Raw genomic sequence first — 22,176 nt, 5'->3', positions numbered from 1 at the left:
GACATTTGTTCATCAGTATTTTTTATTTGATAATGATTTACTGATGGATGTCTTTGTTTTTGGTAAATGAATTCACAACACGCATAAATCCAATGATGGTTTACAGAGGTGCAATCAGACAAAAAATATGGAGAGTGTGGGAAGTGGGTAATGGGAAAAGGTGAGAAAATGCTTGATTGAGAGATATGCTGAGCCTTCGGAGTTTAGCATTTTTCTGTATTTTAATAAAGTTAAAATACAGAGATGTGCTTTGGAGGTGCTTTTTGCTACTGCTGGTATGTAATTAATTGTCTTTTCAACGTGTTTCCTTAAAATCTATTTTATAGTTAATGAATCTTGTGTCATTTTTCAATCATTCAATTCCCTCGCTGTAAGAGAAGGCAAATAGCCTGCCTATAGGTCATTTCCAATGTTGATAAGAGGTTGCTGTTTGCTGGAGTTTGCTGCCATATCAAGGCTCTACCTTTGCCTACTAAGTCACTGCAATTCAAAACTAATTCATGTGTGAAGTGCTGCGATTCCCTGTCAGCATTCACACATGTTTCACAAAGCATGAATTGTTTAAAAAAAATCCCCAGCAAATGTCATCATCCAAAAGTATAGTTGCAGCAAGAAATTCTGCTCCAGAAATGCGGCACAATTTTAATGAGCTTAACCAGTTATTCGCATCCACTCCCAGTCTCAGTCTTGTAATGCCAAAATCCAATATTTTAAAGAAACTGATTAAATGAATGTAGATTAATAAACAAATGCTTAAATACTTAAAACAAGTTCAAGTTTGTGTCCTTAAATTATGACAAATTTAAATTAACTCTACTAACACCTTTCAAAATTCAGTAACCTTAAATGTATTTTTCAAGCAGAGTTGAACCATACTCTTACAGCTTGTTCAGAATGACTTAAAATGCAAAATAATTCATGAATTCTCACATCTCTTTTTTAATTGCCTCACTTTTGTAGGTGTATTTTCACCATTCTTTTTAAATATGCAGAGGACCATTTGTCATGAATGAGTAATTACTCTGCATTATCTATGAAAATATATAAGTATGAGCACGAGCCAGTGAATAATGAACACTTATTTTATTCAAGTGTACCGATGAGTTTAGTATATAGAGGATCCACATTTGAAAGCAAATGCAGCCATTTCTAAAACAGCAAGGGTGCAAACAAGCTTGCTGTACAATAAGTAGAATGCACATCCCTAATACTCATGAGGGAATAACTTTAAAAGAAGCCCATCCGACTCCTAGGGCCCAACAGTGTTTATGGCAAGAGAGCAAATTGCTTTCAGTATAGAAATTCCAGCCATAACATATTAAAAAAATTCCACTTATGTATAAAAATAAACCATCCAGAGATTTTGAACTGAGCAGAAACAGATCCCATTGTTAGATATAACTTTATATGGACTGTACATCCTAATACTCATTAACAGCTTAACAAAAAAGGTTTAAATGACTCATTAGATTCTGTCACGTGATCAATTTCCTTTCGTATTCAGAGGTTACTCAGTGATTTCATTCTATTTCTCCACATGGATTCTTTGAGAAAAAGGAAATTCAGGTGTGATTTTTTTGACAACTGTAATGTGCTTGTAGTTGCATTAAGAAAAAAAAAAAAACGCATTTCATTGTGCTATGCACAATATTATTTATTGAAGCAACTTCCTAAAATACAATTAAAGTTGAAATCATAGGTGTTAAGTTTCCTTTCAACATTCCTGCATTCATTTCGATTAATTAGCCTGCAGAAGCCCACAGGTAGTCTTGCTTGCTCATTCCCTGATCTCATTCTCTACAGATCTGAAGACTGACATCTCTGGCCAGATATGGACAAGTGCCCAAATCCTGAATGGTAACACGGCATTGAACTGGCAGAGATAGTAGATAGACAAAAATGCTGGAGAAACTCAGCGGGTACAGCAGCATCCATGGAGCGAAGAAGGGTTTCGGCCCGAAACGTTGCCTATTTCCTTCGCTGCTGCACCCGCTGAGTTTCTCCAGCATTTTTGTCTACCATTGAACTGGTATAATCAGGAGACGTAGAACAAGGCCTCCCCTGAAGGACCGGAGGGCAAAGCCTTAGCATAATTCGACAAAACTTTGGAATGGAGATAAGGAAGAATTTCTTCAGCCAGAGGGTGGTGAATCGGTGGAATTCCTTACCACAGACGGCGGTGGAGGCCAAGTCATTGGGTATTTTTAAAGCAGATATTAGTAAAGCCATCGAACGTTACAGGGAGAAGGCAAAAGAATGGGATTAAGTGGGAAAAATAGATTAGCCATGATGGGATGGCGAGGAAGACTTGACGGACCAAATGGCCTAATTCTGTTCCTATGTCTTACGGACCATTGGAAGCCGCTGGTTTGAACCTCGTGGTTACGGACGAAGTCCCTCGAGTTTAAACATTATAACAGATTTGTTGTAATTATAACAGGGTTGCTGTAGGACTCCCCATCTGGCAATTTCCAAGGATTGCATTGGAGAATTACCAGGTTGATTTCAATGGGTATTCAAGCTTTGCAGATAATAGGGCAAAAGGGAAAGTAAATTGTTTTGATTTACTTAGTGTGCTTTGGGTTAGCTTTTAAATTATTTCATGTAGTTTTAATAATTGTTTATAAGATTTTAATCATGTAAAATTAGTTTCTTCACATTTATGTTTCTAAATTAAATGCAACGCTAGTTTTGACAGAAATCAAATCTCCACCTCCAAGTTGGTCTTCCGTCAAAGCTTGTCGGGGGCCATTTGTACGAGGCAATTTGAGGTCAAGTTGCCAATAAAAATCTTGCCACCAAAGTTGAGGTTGTTAATGCCTTGTGACATTCCAAAAGCATTCAAAATGTATTAACAATCTAAAAATAAACAGACTAAAAGACAAAGACACTTAAATCATTAAAAACAGGAAAAGCACAAATAATTAAAATTTATAACAATTCACATTTTCACTCATATTTTACAATCACTATTCAAATAAATGAACTTAACGCTCCTGCTCCAAGTCTATCTAGGCACAGGGTCTAAGAGTAGTATAAGTGATAGTGAAGTAGAGCAAGCTTCTGCCTTATTGTTAAACTCCCTGCAAGGAACAGTGATGGCATGCAGCCAGGAAACGATTGGCAGAGCTTAGTTGGAAAGTTTAGAACTTCTGCATTTACGCTCGAGTCACAAAATTTGCTGGCTCATCAGAATTATGCATATGGTATGATGGCCGAATATTCAGTGGAATTTTCTGTCAGCAACTAACTGCCCATGTTCGCTGACAACTACAAGCATCAGCAAAACAGAATCATCAAACTTTATTGGCAAGGTCTGGTCTAATAAATTGCTCGGTAAGATTATAAAAGACTGTGGACAAGTTAACCTGCAGAACAGCCAAGATCAAACTGAACAATGACATAGGTATAAGAGACTGAATAACATACTCCTGCTTGTGTCCATCTAGCTTTCTTTTTATTGAACTTGGCAGTGAAAGTTTACCGGGAGTGCCTTTTATGAGAAAAGAAAAAGTCAGCCACTTAACATCAAATTAAAGTCAATATTATGCTGGAACCGGTGGTCACATTTCTACTGGTTTGTTTTTTAAGGCAACAATCTCAACAAAGCTGATTCCAGTCCTGCTGGTGATACAGCACTCAGTGTGGGGCCTTCAGAATGTAAATAACATTACTTATGAATGTAAATAACATTACAAAAATTCAAGCATAGAAATACTGAAATAACTCTGGGTAGGACATATAGGGTAGGTCTGATAGACACAATCCACTATCAAAACTGCCATAATATAACTACTGACACATTATGGGAGTTTACTATTGGAAATCAGTGGTCAGCACCTTTCAGGAAACTTGAGATTTCAGAGCTCATCACATTTGTGTGAAAACCTCTATCTTGACTATTAGTGAAATGGCAGCTGTTCTGCCTCACAATAAAAAAATAACTGACCACTACTGGAAAAAAAAATCAGTCTTTCTTTTCTTCCCTATGGCCCTACATTCCTGGTATAACTTATTGCAGGATTTGGGAATTGATCCACCTGAGCAAATGCTGTGGAATTTCAATAAACAGATCTGTGTTGCTGAACTCCTTGGGAAGTCTAATGGCGGACAGTCTTGACAAAAGTACTTTCTCCTGCAACCGCAGAAGATGCAATACCTGTCACTTTACCTCCCCCCTCGACTCCATCCAAGGACCCAAACAGTCTTTCCAGGCGATGCAGAGGTTCACTTGCACCTCCTCCAACCTCATCTACTGTATCTGCTGTTCCAGGGGTCAATTTCTCTACATCGGCGAGACCAATGTTATGTTCTTGCTCTTATGTTCAAATCATTTTCTTATTGAACCGGAGACTGAAAATTTCCAACAGTGCAACACCACGTAAAACTGAAACCCACAGCAGATTGAAATGGTGGTTTGGTGTGCAGGGACAAAATAAATGTGGGAGCACTTCTTTCGCTGCACAACAAGTGTAAATCTACACCACTTTTTCATTGTTCTACCATGAGACCTGTACTGAAACCTAGATTGACAGGTCAGTTTCAAAAACCTAGGTTGATGCATGTCAGAGGCCTCTTAGCACACTTGTCACTTTTGCAAACTGCCTTTGCATTAAAAACAATGCTGCAATTAAGTATTTTTATGAAAAAGAACCTTTTCCTTCATGTAATTAAAATTTTAACTGTTTTGGTTCTTGTGTCTCAAGTCAAGACTCGAATATATTTATAATAAAATTAAGTTAATTTATCATTACTTCATCAGCATCAGTTTTTGTGACTGAAGATAGATTCAGGAAAAACGTGAGTGGCAATATTGAATGTATTAATGCACTAACAAAACAGGTATAATTTGTGTGTGATGGAAACCAGCTATAGATGAGATTGTTGACTTGAAGAAAAACTGATGTTCTTCCAGAAAATTTCTGTGTAAATGGCCATGAGGTTGGTAGAATAAGCGAGTTTGGTATTTCAACTGCGCATGCTCAGGTCATAGGTCACTCGAGATAAACATTCTCGGCAGCTGAGCTGCTGCGTGTATGCAGACCTGCGTTTCATTGGGAGTCAACCACAGATATTTATGGCTGCCAAGAAGAACAGGGAGGCTGCAAGAAAGGGAGAAACAATGCACATTCACTCAAGGTGATATGCAAGTCCATGAGATGTATGCCAGGGGAAGGTCCAAGGAATGTCAACAGGACCAGGAGATCTGCCAAGGTCACCTGGCAGGCTCTGATTCTTGCAATCTTCCCCAGCAGTGGGAATCATCACAATGGAAAATCATGTCCTCACAAGATATATGTTCTCCACGCATTCTTTACACTTGCAGTGTGGAGAGCATCTTACTGATCCCAGTTCTTTACGCAAGGTGCCAATCATAAAGCAGCACAAAGATGCAGCAATTTAAGTCACGGAAGAGGGACTCAATGACTCATGTGTAACATTCAAAATAAGTGCAGAAGTTAGTGCCATTTGGACTCACCACCTGGTTATCGATATACTATTTTGGTGGCAATAACTGGCTTGCATTGGGTTGTATGATTTTGTAAGCTCTTTCGGAGAACCTTCCCATTTTTACTCCTTTGTTGCTTGTGCTGGCAATCTTTCCTTCGATTTGGCTGAGAGATGAAATTGTGGACACTTTCCAGGGCCAGCAGCCGAGTAGTCTTTTTCCTTTGGTCTTCTTGCTCCTATGGGCCAGTTCCAGTGCTCCTTGCTGCTCTTCCTCTGGCACTGTCTTCTATCCATAATGTTCAAGACTGAGTGGCATGATGCACACACCAATGAAGTCTCTGTAGTTGTCCTCAAAGTACTGCAGGGCGTCCCCAGAACGGTGTAGACACCACAATCCTATCTCAAGGAGATCAAGTGGACTATATCGTACATATGAGTCTCATCGTATCTGGACTCAACTGTTGTAGTTGAAAAACATGCAGGTGTGGATAGTACCAGATGTAGAAGATAGTCTTGTACCCAAGGTCCATGCTGCCCATAGTGCTGGGTGCTGAAAATCTTTAGTTTCGTTTATATTAGCTTAGAGATACAGCGAGGAAAGAGGCCCTTCGGCCTACCGAGTCCGCACTGACTATTGATCAGCCTGTACATTAGCACTATCCTACATACCAGGGCGTTTACAATTCATCGTGGTGTACTCCCAGCTACGGTGTCCAAACCGTCTTCCACCAGTTTTGAAATTGCCGAGTCAGGCTTTGGGATGTCAGACAAATAGCAATAAAACATTTCAACGTATTATTTCTGGTCGATTCAGATGTTGCAATATGATTGCAGTGTCAAACTTTGTATTCCAAATCACATCGACAAGACGTGTGATATCATCAGTGAGCGTCTGATACTAGTAGTCAGGAGCACGGACCGAACAGCATATAAAAGTACGTCCCAGTTTCACGATTGGCCTGATTTCATCTAGAAATGAATGGCCAGAGCAGTGTAATCTGCTCTGGGCAAAATTAAATTTTGCATGATTGGTGTCTATGGAAAGTACAAGTTCAGTTTCCTATTGATTAATCAATAGCTAGTAGTTGATAGTTTACGTTATTTTTACCTGTACCAAGGTGCAGTGAAAAGCTTTTTTGTTGTGTGCTATCCAGTCAGCAAAAAGACCATAAATACAATCAGCCTGTCCATAGTGTACAGATACAGTACAAAGGGAATAATGTTTAGTGTATGATAGAGTCCAATATAGTAAATCCATATTCATCCCAGATACACATAAAGGAAGAAAATACTTTTCAGTTCTCTCTTCCAACAAATGATTTTTTGTTCCATAAAATGAAGAGAAACTTAGCTTTTGAAATACTTTCTGGGTGGCTCATAGATCCCTAATGGGTCAATTCAAGGTTGCTGTTCTTGTTAAACTGTGTTTTGCCTTTCCAGAAGTCTCATTAAATTAATTTCTTAAGTTGCACTGATATAAAGAATGATTCATGATTTTTAAAAGGAAGTAATTAAGTGAGCTTTTTCAAATGTGAAGGCGTAGCTTGAATAAAAATTAATCTTTAAATTTAAGCAAATAAATTATTTTTTGCCTCTGAATCTATTTTGGGTTTATTTTACATTCCATACCTGCATCACAGTTTTCCCTTACATGTTCCTTTTGCTAAATTTTATGTTCCCCGCTCAATGATCTTGGCATGAATTCTGCCAGGAATTACCAGCTTGACTACATGGAACTAATGGCACTGCTTAACATGATGTCAGTAAGCTTGCTGCTGCTGCTGCTGGGCACCTCATGAACTCCACCAGCTACGAAACAGCTTGTTTAGATACCTCAACATTTACACTGGTGAATCTGTCAGGTCGGACCTGGTATATGAGCAGAGCACCACTCAATTGCTTGTATGGTGATTACCAGCATTGTTAAGAAGAAGCCAAGGTTATAGTGCTACATTTTTTAAATTATTTGTTTTGTTTCATAATGTTAATTATTTGAAAGTCTTACATTTTTTAATTTTTGTCCATTAGAAAAATAATAACTTTAAAATATTTTAATTATTTAATTCAAGTAGACGTTAGAAGCTAACTTCAAAGCCACTGAGAAACTTTGACAGGTAGGTGTGACTTTGCCAGCTGATAGGCTTCCAAAGGAGAAATGCAACAGAGCTTTTTCTGGCCCACCCATATTTTCCCTCTATTTTATTCAAGTCTCTGCCAGTGCTCAGGGCATTGCAGCTCTGCACACCTGCACCACGGGATTTGGGTTTCTGCATCTGTACAAGTTCATGAGAATGGGGAATGTAAGTGGCTGCCCTAGGCATCTGGCCTTTTATGGATTACGTTTAGTTGCTACTTAATATAAATCAAATCTGAAAAAATGTACTTGCATTTTTTAAAAACCAAAATTCAGTATAAAGTTTGTGAAAAGCATCCAGATAATATAATGCAACGCAAATATTTTGGAATTGGGGATCGGGAACTGGCAACAACTATGTGGAAGACAACCACATTGAAAATGACAATAGGAAAAACATGGCATGCTGAGATACTGTAAATATCAAATATTAGAGGGCACAGCTATAAAGTGAGATAGGGTAAAGTTTAAAGAAGATATGCGGAGCAGGAATTTTTACCCAGAGGGAGCTGGGTACCTGGGATGCGCTGCTAGGTGTGGTGGCGGAGGCAGATACGATAGTGGTATTCCACATCGTATCTGCTTGGTATCTCCAAGAGATTGGTGGATAGGTACATGAATGTGCAGGGAGTGGAGGGATATGAATTATATACATGGATATAAGAGTTGGTCTTGACTTCATATTTCGGCACGGACTTGTGGGCTGAGTTACTCCAGCATTTTGTGACTATCTTGTGGGCTGAAGAGTCTATGTCTATGCGGCACTGTTCTGTGTGAGATGGGTAATGTATACATGACACAAACATATACAAAGAGAAGACAAGTTTGCAAACACATGCAAGTTTGACATATTAATCGGATAGATGGGGTCATTCATTATCTATATAACATTTTAAATAAATCCTTATTGCAGGAAAAAAGTTTTAGTTTCATTTGAATTATTTTATAGAATCAGGTACAGGCTAAACTTCAGTTGAATATTGATTTCATGTCAGACATATCGCCTGATGTGACAAACCATCAACTCTTCTAATTGTGCAGATCACTCCGCGGGAAAGATCAAATACAGGTTTTTCTAGTGCTGAAGTAAAACAGTATATTGTGCCTACTAGCAGTACTTATGTTTGTTTAAAAATAAAAGAGAACTAAGCAAATGTTTCAATCATATAAAAAGAAAAACATGACATATTTGTCCATTTTATCTTCAAATTAACTGCAATGTTAGAATGGAAATGCATACTAGTTTGTCTTTGGAGATATCCACAAATATTCACTCTCACAGTTTTGAAAACTGGCAAGCCCATGTACATTTACATGGGATGGTCTAGTCAAAGCTTGCGTTATGAACCAATTTTATCACTAGAAGATCTTCTCTGGATAAGCACAAACCTACAAGTCGACAGAATGGCAAGTGCGGACCCTGGAAATTCTGGACCATTGCTATAATCCAATTCAAAATATCAGTGCATATCATATCATGCTGTAAACATATAATTATATAGTCAACAAATCCTGTCTGCGCCACAGAATAGTTCCAGCATTTTCTGTTCTTATTTCAGATATTCAATACCTCCAATTTATGTTTTTACAAATTGACAAGGCACTAGCTTAGGCCCATCAATTACATTACAATAACTTTACTGTATACTCTTGTTGTTGTCATTGGCACCAATTATTTTCATTTATTTTAAACAGTTATAGATCCCAAAAGAGTAGATGGTCATTTTTCTTTTCAAAAACACATTGTTAACAGTTGAATATTCCTGTCAAAATAACAGCATGGGTAATGGCACCAGCTACTCTATTTGCAAATGCTACAACTTCAGGCAAGGAACAGATGTGTAGTTAAACAAAAAGAAAACAAAGCTGCTATTTAAGTTCTGTTGCTGCACCATTAGTTTTGTGTAAAAGGAATCTTGCTGTTTGGCTTATTCCTGAAGGAATTAAGTTCCTCGAAAGGCACAATAGATATAAAATAAGTTCACCGTAGATAGTCAAGTTTGGTCCATTCCAGGCTCAGAACCCTTAATAACAAGCAGTAACAAGCTATAGTTATTTTTTTGTTTTGGTGCTGAAAATGTATTTGTATGAAAAGGCAAATTTATGCTCAATACAATTTAAACATAATTCTTCCTGGTAAGCATTTTTCCACGCTCTGTTAACTCTATATTCCCCTTACTTTTATTTTCTGTACTTGATTCGGCATTGAATTTGCACAAATCATTTGCACCTTTTTTGGTGTTGTGCTATTCATTTTCCAATTTTATAAATCTGACCGTACAGGAGATGCAGCCAGTAACACCTGCACTTTTAGCATCTGCCATCCAAGAATTTAAAAACCTTAACGTGCAAGAATAAATATAACTGATGACAGATGTCACTGAATGCCCAGCATTAGCAAGTTATGGCCCATTAGCAAAACATCAAAAATTACTATATTATACTTCTTCACCAGCTTTAGTAGCAAGTTAACTAAAACCTTCAAAGGCCAGTTTTTGTCATTTCTTTGGGAGTTATAAACAAAATAGTGAAGGCAGGCCAAATTCTACATCTCCATCCTTAAAAGAAGTCAAATTGCTTAATGTTGCATTTATAAATCTAGTCTTATGTACACGGTATAGCAAAAAGTCATTTTAATGTCGAAGAGTGAACATTTACTTCTAATTATATGCACTCTATGTAACTGCAGAATGATTTTGAAATAAAATATAGAATAAAACTATACCTACTTTCAAAAGGATAAATAGTAATTAATCTTTTCCTTCCACATCATCCATAATTTCATCCAGGATTTCGACCCGTTTCTTCTTATTTGGTGAATCTATTGTGAATGAACACACAGAAAGAATAAAGAGAATTGAATAGAAGATATGAATTTGAAGACAATCAATATGCAATAATTAAATTTGATTAGCCCCCACACCCCCATTTCTTGAATCTCATTTGCTCAGCAGTAATAAATAGGCCATCCATACAATAGGCTGGGAAATTGGATTTGGGGAGTAGTAATAGTGGGATGCCTAGAAATAGAACAGTAAGCAGCAAAGCATGAACTGTCTATCATTTACATCATTAACACCAACAATAGACTGGCATGCTCCTGCAGATGAGCGACTGATTAAACCAATGGCTATTAATGCTAGGGCACAATGATAGATTTAAATTTTAAGGTGAAGGAAAGAAATGAAAATTAAATACATACAACTAGGTTTCTCATTGTTCAAGGGCAGCTTCAGTATGCGGGTCATTTTTGAGAAATTCTTAAGATAAAGGTATTAATTGGTTATGATGCTCCTATTTTTAAATTGTAAAATTATGCAGGCACTTTTGTAATTAATTATATACAACCATCACAACATCTTATTTGGAATAATATTGTGAAGAATCTTAAAAAGATTCAGATCATTTATAAATGGCATTTAGTTTCCCCATTTGTTACACTTCCAATTAGTAAACACAAATTATGAATAAATTAATTTTCCTTTATATGATAACTGAATTTCTAAAATAAGTAAATAAGCCACTACGTTAAAAGGTAAAATAATGCACACATATTGCTGTATATATGCACATACGCAACACTGCACATATTGCTGGATGTTGATAATATGATGCACAAATCATGTCCAACTTTTTTTTAACCCAATAAATCATTAAGTTTTTATTAAATGAGACACAAAGTCAATGCTAACTAAAATGCAAGAACTGTATAGACATATTATTCTTAATCTTATGTTTCCATTTATGGCTTGTATTCTCACCTAATTCATTTGATGCAATGGATGCTGTAAAGCAAAAGGCTTCAGTTTTTAATACAAACCTTCCAGTTCCAGTATTCAAAACCAACTAGCAATACTATTCTTGCAAGCAGTCAGTAATTATGTGTGTGTGAACAAGATAAAAGCAATTTCCAGCATGTACTGCTGCTATAGGAACCTTTTCTCAGAGGTGAGGCAGTAGAGCTTGAGAAAGATTTAATCAGAATTTGCTATTTTTTTGATACAGAATAAAAAGTTTACTTATAGAAACAGGCAGGGTTTTGAAGTACAGGTAGGTTTTATTTTAGAGAAAGGATGATCAGATGTGATTTCCATTTAAAAATATATTTTCTTAATTTATTCAGTTAACAATAATTGGGAATTACGTAAAGATATATCATTTGGATTAACAATGTGTTCCTATCTTTAAAAGTCAAATTCTTAAAAGACTTAACAGTCATTGCATGTCACATGCTGGGAATTGTTTTTATCTTGTTCATGCACAAATAATTACTCATGGCTTAGTGGCCATGTTTGCGGATGATACGAAGATATGTGGAGTACCAGGTAGTGTTGAGGAAGTAGGGAGGCTGCAGAAGGAGTTGGACAGGTTGAGAGAGTGGGTAAAGAGGTGGCAGATGGAATATAGTGTTGCAAAGTGCGTGGTCATGCACTTTAGTACTAGGAATATAGGCATAGACTACTTTCTAAATACAGAGAGAATTCAGAAATTGGAGGTGCAAAGGGACTTGGGAGTGCTTGTGCAGGATTCCCAACAGGTTAATTTATAGGTTGAGTCAGCGATAAGGAAAGCAAATGCAATGCTAGCATTCAGTTCGAGGAGACTAAAATATAAAGGCAAGGATGTAATGCTGAGACTTTTATCAGGCGCTGGTGATGCCACATTTGGAATATTGTGAGCAATTTTGGCCCGCATATCTGAGGAAGGATGTGCTGGCTTTGGAGGGGGTTCAGAAGGGGCTTACAAGAATGATCTAGTAGATGATTGTGTTAACATTAAGGAACATTTGATGACTTTGGGTCTGTACTCGTGGAATTTAGAAGGATGTGGAGGGCATCTCATTGAAATCTACCGGATAATGAAAGGCCTGGTGGATTTTCAGAGAGTGATATAGCGTGTATGGGGAAAAGATGTTTCCAGTGATGGGAGAATCTACAACCAGAACACACTTCCTCAGAATAAAAGAATGGACAAAAGGAGGAATTTATTTAACCAGATGGTGGTGAATCTGTGGAATTCGTCAGCACAGACAGCTGTAGAGGCCAAGATATTGGGTATTTTAAAGCAGAGATGGATAGATTCTTGATTAGTAAGAATGTCAGTTTAGGGGAGAAGACAGGGACATTGGATTGCGAGGGAAATGCAGATTAGCCATAATTGAATGGCAGAGCAGAGTTGACGGGCTGAAAAGTCTAATTCTGCTCCGATGCCATATGGTAATGAATCTTATGGTGTGCCATCTTTGATGAAAATGTAATGTTTCAGTGATTACAACGGATTTTGAAAGCAACGCAATTTAACTCAATGGTATGAATAAAGATGTAGTAAACAATTTCAAAGATAGCAAAGGTAAGTATAAAAAAAGGATGAAAATTAGGAAAGAACATATGGAGCAAAATGGATAGCAAATGTTAATGAAAATTCAACGGTTTGTACAATGTTTTGATACTCGAGACATCTATAAAATTGGACAAAGTAATCAAAAATAGATATTTGTAATTAATTAAATGCCTTGTTCATCAAATTATTATTGAAACTATAACAGAGTGTTACTTAACTGTGTGTTATATGCTAGTTGGAGTAGTAATATAATCTATTGTATAACTTACAATGTTATCACATTATCTTTTTAATTTGTAGCTTCTAGCTACTCAGAATGAGTAAGAAAAGGGTGATGGAAAAGTTAACAATGGATATTAACATGGGAAGTGGCAGTAACCATTTTAGCAGTTTTAAGTTGATTCATTTTATGCCCTTTCACATACAGGGGTTGTCAAAAAGTCAAATTTATTTTGGATAATATTGACTGTAAAGAATCATCGGATTAGTCAAGAGTCAAGTCAAGAGTGTTTTATTGTCATATGTCCCAGATAGGACAATGAAATTCTTACTTGCTGCAGCGCAACAGAATATGTAAACACAGCACAACAATCAGCTATGATCTGCATTTATAGACACAAAAACTATTATCTAGAATGTAAAGACATTTCATCTAATTTCGTAAAATGTTGGGCATTTAATTATTGAACCAGAAAGACGATCAGATTTTTGATAGGGGTTATCTATATATAAATTACTAAAACTCTCATCTTGTTTGTTTCTATGTCTGTCTGTCTGTACGGAGTGTGCTCCCGGAACTACGCCAAAACAGTACACAATAGCGCTACAATGTTTGGCCCATCTTACTCACCATTGTCCTGTGGTGTGTTTTTATCAGGTTTCTTTTAGATTGATGGTATATTTTACATTATTCACATTTTAAACTTTACAAAATCCAGTTTGATAAAAATCTTATCATCATTGTGACGTATAACGTCACAATGGGATCTGATCAACATAAACTGCCTGTCAGCAGTGTTTCACTCCACAATGATGTCACAATGGGATCTTATTTACATTTTAAAAAAGGTCCGTTTTAAAAAACACAGCAGAGTTTCAATCAGATTGATGTTATATTTTACACATTATTCACATTTTAAACGTAAAAAAATTAACTTTTCTTAAAAAAAAATCAAACTTTTCACTTTAAAACAATGTTACCAAATGACAGAACACCCAGAGCAATGAGAGATTTGTTATATTGTTGTAAGGAGAGGGAGGGAGTAGGGGAGGAGAAATGTTATTTAAACATTGTGTTTAGTTGGGGAGTGGGATAGGGGAGAGGTGAGGAGTGGGGGAGCAGGGAGATAGAGGGAGAGGAGGGGGTAGGAAGGGGAGAATGGTTATGGAGGGAGGGAGTGACAGTGTAGGGGAAAGGAGAGGAAGGGAGAGGTGAGGGGAAAGAAGAGGGAGGGTGAAGAGGAGGGGGAGGGAGTGCTGGGGGAAGAGGGAAATGGGATATGGGTGAGTGGTGGAATATTGCGTTGGGGGAACGGGGCCCAACGGGTCCCACTTGGTCTAGTCTAACTTAAAGCTTGAACGGTTTTTGTTTAAACATCATAAATCAGACTATAGGGTTTTTGCATTATCACGTGTCTGATTTATATGGGTGTACATTCAACTGCCCTCGCATCACACTTGCTGGGGCCCTGGACAACACAATTTATTTTGCTGTCGTTCCAAGCACAGTCTTTTGCTGTGAGGTTGGCTACAAACACATTAGTACACTGCAGGGTTTCTCCTAGCACACATTTAAAATCAGCTTTAAAAATATTACGATGATTAAAATTAAGAATTAATGAGCTCTTTCCCATTCTTTTGAAAGAGTCAGCCATTTTTATTTTAAAAAACTCCTTTGAAAAGAACCTCTAAATGAACTTGATTTAAAAACTAGATTTGGCACCAATTTATCTTTTACAATGTCATAAGAGATCAACTAGCAAAGTAGGAAAAAACAGGTTTCACTTCCTGTCAACTTCTTAATAACAGATTATTTTGGGCACTCTCATTGTGGAAACTGCCTACTAAAATAGGAAAACAATGACATTTAAAATAAACAATCAACAGTCCTTTGTTATACAACTTCCTGAAGAGTGAAGAAAATCAATCTTCCCTTCTACCCAAACTTTTGTAGTCAATCTATTGTACTTGAGTTTAATGTGATTGAATTTATGTATTCACATCTGATCTGTTTGGATAGAAAGCACAACAAAGTTTCTCACTGTACCTTGGTACACTTGACAGTAATAAACCCAAACCTCACATTATCCCCTATTGGTTCACAATGCACAACGCTGTAAAATTGTCTTCTCAATTCTTAATATCTCAAATCCGATTGGGCCAAAAATGGTGTCATTCACGTTCTTATCATTAGATTAAGAAACAAAATAAATAAACATAGCTAACAATGAATCATAGTAAAATATTTAACAGTAATGAGGGTCACAAATTGCAAGCTTGAAACAATTAAGAACAACAAATTAACCATAAAATTATCACTAACCCATCTCCAATACTCAGAAATGCAGTCTGTTTGTTCAGACAATATTGAATAGTGTCCTGCTGATAGTCTCAAGATCTGGAAATCTATGTTTCTCGACACCTATTATCTCTATTAGGACGTTCCTTAAGGTCTGCTGCTTGGTTTTCCACCCTCATACCATAAATTGTTCACCATCAGTTTTGTGTCTTATAATACTGCAAAGCATTTTGTGATATTTTGATTATATTGAGGGCATAATGTTACTGGAAGATGCTATTGACATAGACAACATTGGTAGCACATGCTCTGACACGCCACTACATACATACAGGTATTCACAAACACCAATAGACATTGGCAGGTAGACAAAAATGCTGGAGAAACTCAGCGGGTGAGGCAGCATCTATGTAGCGAAGGAAATAGGTGACGTTGCCTATTTCCTTCGCTCCATAGATGCTGCCTCACCCGCTGAGTTTCTCCAGCATTTTTGTCTGCCTTCGACTTTCCAGCATATGCAGTTCCTTCTTAAACAATAGACATTGGCATATTACATGGTAAAGTATTTCTGTCTTTCAGAAGTGCAAACACAAATTAATTTAGCGCATAACACATGTTAGGCATTAAAAAGGCATGGCTGCATGATAATAAGGACAGGGAACTAAATGTACCAGATTATAAGGTCAAGGTAAAGGAAAATGGTCAAGGGAGGTGTAGCCATGGTGATTAAGAGAGGCCCATTTCAATTAAGGTGACAAAATGAGGAGTAAATAGAAAGTGGAGACTCTGTGATTAGGACAGCCTAACATCCATGGCTGGGAAATTACCAGTCAATAATTAAGGACTGAACACTTTAAAATTTGGTGAGAGTCTGCATCGAATTGTTAATAGAAGGTCACGATTAACACAACCGATTGATTTTTTTTGAAGAAGTGGCAATTGTCGACAGGGGAATGGATTCTGTTGTTTCATATAGAATACCAGAAGACATTTGAAAGAGTCCATCATAAGACTGCTAGCCAACGTTAAAGTGTAATGAAAACAAAACTTTGACTAGGTGAAGAAACATCATGGAAATCAGAGGGGAAAAAAAAAATTGGAAACGCAATTCAACAAATTTGATATGTTCACTTTTTAATTATAAATTATATTCCGAGCATTGGGCCAACAGTACTGCATTTATAAACACCAAATGTTTATGGACCAGAAAACCAAATATCTTAGTTTGCTAATGACACAAGGATTAGCAGGATTGCAAGCTCTGCAGATGGAAAGAAAAGTGCTAAGTGCTAAGAGCTAAGAATGAAAAGAGCTAAGTGCTATTAATAAATAAAGCAATCAAGCAAAATTATGGTAAATGTACATCAATAAAAGCCAAGGTAAAAATCAACCTATTTGAAGCTAAAATGATAAAATGCACTATTTTCTAAATTGTGAAATAATTAGACAGTTGAGTCACTGTATCTGACACTGTATCTGACCACTTGGGTCATCAAATATTAGGGATAGTGCAAAAATCAAACAATCCACATAGTTGTCTTTATACAAGTCGTGGAAGACAGATTATGCAAGGATAGAAGCTATGCTGCAACAATGAAGAGTCTTAGCTGATGGAGGAAGCAAACTAAGCATCAAATTTCATAAAGTATTATTTTCCTTATACTTGGGACACAAATGTCGTTGGAAGTAAAGGATTTAATGACAATTACTGGTTACTTTTGAGAAACGTATAATAACCCACCTTCCTGGACAACTGCAACACTTAGAGTGGAAGGTTTCCTATGGTCCTAGATTCTGAGCCATTTAAATAACAGTAATCAACAGTAATAGTATAACAATTGGAGGAGAAGTGCAAATTCAAATGTGCTTGATTACCTTTTTCATCTAGTTAGTATGGAATAATATAAAGAATTTATGACGCAGGCGGTGGTCATTCAGCCCGTCATGTCCATGCCACCAAAAAATGGACAATGGGTGAATCCCACTTGATGTATCCCTGATCCACGATACTGCAGACTATGGCTCTTCAGGTATTAATACGGACCCTTTGGAAATGTGGCAAGGGCTTAAAGGGCTTTCTCACGGTGCGACCTGAAGCAAGACTTAACAAGAGTTTAACATCGGGGAACCTTCTGCGATAGCAGTACGGCATTCGTGGACCACCGAGGACCTCCGTGGCGCTAACGGCAGGTAGTCGTGTAACTTTGTAAGGTCGGGAGAAAATTCAAAAATTTTTGAATTTCTCCAAGAGTGACTTGAGCAGCGTTGCAACATTGTATGAACGCAGATGCCAGTGCGATATCCGTGCGATATCCGTAATGACTCTTGCGGGTACCGTGGGAACTCCTGCGAATGGTAAACCCGGAAGCTTGACAGAGGGGACATAAGGTGAGTAAAAAAGGTGGTCTCAATATCGCCAATGGACCATGTGTCCATCGAGGACGTCTCACCTAATTGTCATTGTTTGAGAATCTTTTTCACAGTAAGACTTGCAGAGATGCCTCTCAGAAAAGCGCAAAGAAAGGGGTCAAAGAAAGTCAGAAAGTTTTTAGCCATGCAGGTAAATGAGGAGGAGACTCAGCAAGAGAGACAGGTGGAGAGGCAAGAGGAGATGCCAGAGATACCACTGCCTGAGGGCTCCTTGGAGCAGGGAGAGGGTGATCCTTTACTCTTGTGCATTTTTTTTTTCTGTTGGTGGCTCCACATTTTATTATATCCTGAAGTGTGATAAAGCTTTTACCTCAGCATTTTGATTGTCAGTGCTTGTTTACCTCACTGCTAAATAAATTTATTTTTTACTATCAGCTTGATGTCTGCAAATCGTCATTAATACATCACTACAAGATGAATGTCTCTAATGTTATAATCCCTCTCATGCTGAAACACAAAATATCTTAATGGAGGTGATATAATCACATTTTCACTCATTTACATTTTTGAGTGTGCAGGACCCTGAAATGTTCAGCTTTTTAAACGTGTTCTTCACCTCTTGGTAGAAAATGAAATAAGACAATCAGCACGGTAAATGTGATACAAAGTCTTTATTCCTATTTGACAATATAAGAGGACGAATTCTGTCACATATTGAGAGGAGATGCATCACACAAAACATTTGTCTGTAAAAGAGCCTCGCAAACACGAAATACAACAAATGAGGCACGCGAGATTATTTAAAACACATTATATCCATCAACCTCCGCTACAAGCGTGAACTCAGGCATTTAAAGGGACAATGCAATGTTCTAAACGGCAGGTTTTGCGGACGAACATCTTATAGGAAGCACTTTTCAGAGGACTACACTAGGAAGTCAGCTTATAACATGCAGTAGTGTTCCTGTGGTCGGCTACCCATCAATATAGCTGTCCTGCCACGGCACACTCCCCAATTGTGAATTGTAGTAAGTGCAGAGATGGTCTCTTTGCTCTTTCACACTGGATGTGCCCGAGTTACCTTTCAAACGCTGCAGTGAGACCATTTTCAACTTGTTCGCACCACTTCTCCAAGCACCTAGTGTTACTTCCCCTGTGTCACTGTCCACTATGTCACCGTCCTGGATGGATGTTGCTGATCCAGCAGCTGCACCTCTCATTCGGATCAGGTTGTGCAGAACACATGCTGCATATACTATACTCTCCACATTCTTGGGCCTCTGCTCCATTGTCTTGAGCAAGCATCTAAATCTGTTTGCCAAGATGCCAAAATAATTTTCTACTACCCTCCTGGCCCTTGACAGCCTGTAATTGAAGATCCTCTGTTCCCTAGTTAGATTCCTCTGTGGATATGGCTTCATAATCCAGGGCCGTAGTGCAAAGGCTTCATCAGCAACCATCGCATATGGGATGTCCGGGCTGTCTTCTCATGACAGAGGTTCTGGATCAGGCATGCCTGCTGTTCCACCTTCCATTTTCTTTCCAAGCCAGGTTTCTTTCCAAATCCGGCCATCACCAACACTTCCAGGTGTGCCCACATCCACATACAGGAAGTTGTAGTTATAATCAACCACCGCCATGAGTACAATTGAGTGGAATTTCTTGTAATTGAAATAATTACGAATTGCCACATGCTTGCCATCCAAAGCCCCACATGTGTGAGCAAAGTTCCACCTGTTTTCAAACCCCAGTGCAACTCTCTTCCACGCATCTGGTGTACTGGGGCATTCCATCACTTCAGCTGAATAAAATTGGATGATCGCCTCACAGGTTTCTCGGACAATACCACAGATGCTGTTGGTGGCGACAAGAAAGTTGTAAGATAGACTTTTATAAGAATCGCCTGAGACCAAGTAGCGAAGGGTGATTGCTATGCGCAACCCTGGTTCCAGTGCCTTTCTCATTACAGTGTCAGTCTTCTTCAGCAGAGGTCCCAAATTATTATTTAACTCATTAAAGAGCTCGGGTGAAATTCTGACAAAGTTTTTGAATGCACTTTTATCTTCTTCGCACTGCACATTAAGCAGTTGCTCATATTGTCCAAATTTAGGTCTCCGTTGAAACATGGGCTTAACCCAGTGAGACTTCCTCTTAATTCTCGTTTTAATTAATCTCACCCTTCTGCCTTCACGCAAGCGTTTTCGATGCACATGTTGCGCTAATGCATACAGCGCGTCAATGAAAATAACAACCAGCCTGTACTCGAACCAACTTTGTATAGGCATGTCTGCAAATGAGCCAATTCTACGAACGGAGGATATTTATATAGTGTGTGAAAAAAAGTGACATCATTTGTGCCACGTGATTAACTACACTACAGTCCACGATGTTCATTCACGATTAACGGGAAAGATCAGGAAACGGACAAGTCACTCGCACAAATGACAGAATTGCCGAGTACCGTGGGAACTCTTTATCTACCCCCCGTTATATCGTGCGGAACTCGTGCTGGACCACGACCACTTCACTCTTGTGACATCTTGCTTCAGGTCGCACCGTGAGAACCGGCCATTATCCTTCTTTTGTGTTTTCAGACAGTAAAGTCAATGCAGCCACCATTCAATTTCTTCAACTTCCCTTTTAAAATTAACTTAAACCCCCAAACCCTCTGGTTTCTGATGCATCTCTATCCAGAGAAGTAATCCCCTTCTGTTCACCATATTTAGGCTGTCCATAATCTTAAATAATTCAAATTGTCACTCAGTCTCCTGTTTTCCCCAATGCAAACATCCTAACCTGGGCTTTCTTAAACGTATCCGCAATTTTCAAGCCCTGTCAAAAGTCTTCAAAGTCCCTGATTATGCAATTCAGGATCCACAGGCTTTTTTTGTGCTTTCATAACCTTTGTGTGGAGTGGTGATCCAAAATGAGCACAGTACTTTAACAGATGTTCAATGCTTTATACTGTACTCGCATAAGCTCCGTGGTCTTGACTTCTATGTTTCAGCCAATTGAGGCAAATGGCCCATCATTACCTTTTCTACCTGTCCTGCTATCTTCAGGGGTTTGTGAAGAAGCATACCAAGTTCCCTGCATGATTGGTTTATCATGTATTCTCCACCCCTTTTCCCCTCCCTGATACATTTCAATCCAGAGAAATGAAAAGTAATGTAACTATTCCATTGTTATCCTCTTATAGTTCATTACTTTCTCTCCCACTATCAATCAGTTTTAATTTTAGTATTATTTTGAACTTCTTAATTGTGGCCCTTCCATTTATGTCCAAAACAATTATGAAAAACAAGGGGACCAAATACAGTCATATGAAGTCTCATTGCTCTTCAGTCTCAAAGACTCCTGTTGATCATACACATAGGATTTCCACAACTTGCAAGTTTCCCTTGGATACTCGTATACCTTACTGAGATTCTAATAAATGCTGTAGTCAGAACTGTGTATATTACTTCAAAGCTTTATCCTCATCAATGCTCCTTGTTATGTCCTAAAAATAAATCAATTAAGTTAGTCAGATATGAATTTCCCCTAACAAATCCACACTGACTGCTCTTGATAACCTGTGCCTGTCTAAATTCTGATTTATACAGTCCCTTAGATTTTTTTCAACAATTTGCCCGCTACCAATGTCAGATTGATTGGCTTGTAATTACAAGGTCTATCCTTTCCTCCCTTCTTAAACTATAGTACCACATCAGCAGCCTTCCAATCTCTGCAACTCTGTCTAAAACTACAGAACATGGAAAAATTGTTGTAAAAAACTTTGCTAGTTCCCCTCTTGCTTATTTTAGGAGTCTGGGGTGTGATTTTTCCATTCATTAAAAAAACTGAACTCCTTGCATATGTTCTCTCTTTTTTATCCTTTCTATTACTTCACATTATTTCTTCTTAATGCCATCATCATCCCTTTCTACTGTTAAGACAGACGGAAATTATTCACTGGGAACATATATGACTTCCAGGCCTACAAACTCAAACTGCCATTCTGGCCTCTGGTAGAGCATACTGTTTCTTACTTATCCTCCTTTCCTTTTATCAAGAACATCTTATGATTTTTCTCGACTGAGAGTTGAGAATAAATCCTGCAATTAAATCTGCAGCAGGGTGATGCTGGGGGAAAACAAGCTTGAGCAAGGTACTGGTGAATAATAGCCGATTGTTATTTTGCAATTCTTCCCTCCATTTGCCAGCGAGTAAGAATATTTTAATGCAGCAGAAATTGCCTGGAATTATGTGTACGGTGATTTGAGGACAAGTCTGGGCAACTTTCCATTTTGCCAGTTAGAGATGTTGTAAATTATTTCCAACCTGGATCGAACTGATGCTCTTCCAGAGCACATGACCTCCA

At 37.9% G+C, this 22,176-nt stretch overlaps 1 protein-coding gene across 1 annotated transcript in view; it reads right to left on the bottom strand.

Annotated features, from left to right (window-relative positions):
• rbm19 (RNA binding motif protein 19) overlaps positions 1-22,176 on the bottom strand; it is a gene marked incomplete at its 5' end in the record, with an annotated part of 222,851 nt that overhangs the window by 57,247 nt on the left and 143,428 nt on the right. The window contains one exon of the mRNA XM_033043004.1: positions 10,315-10,406. Within this exon, the coding sequence (XP_032898895.1) occupies positions 10,336-10,406 (71 nt within the window). The remainder of the gene's footprint in view (positions 1-10,314; positions 10,407-22,176) is intronic.

The sequence above is a fragment of the Amblyraja radiata genome, chromosome 25, assembly GCF_010909765.2.
Source record: "Amblyraja radiata isolate CabotCenter1 chromosome 25, sAmbRad1.1.pri, whole genome shotgun sequence".
Taxonomy (NCBI): domain Eukaryota; kingdom Metazoa; phylum Chordata; class Chondrichthyes; order Rajiformes; family Rajidae; genus Amblyraja; species Amblyraja radiata.
This window is presented reverse-complemented; position numbering and strand designations above follow the sequence as displayed.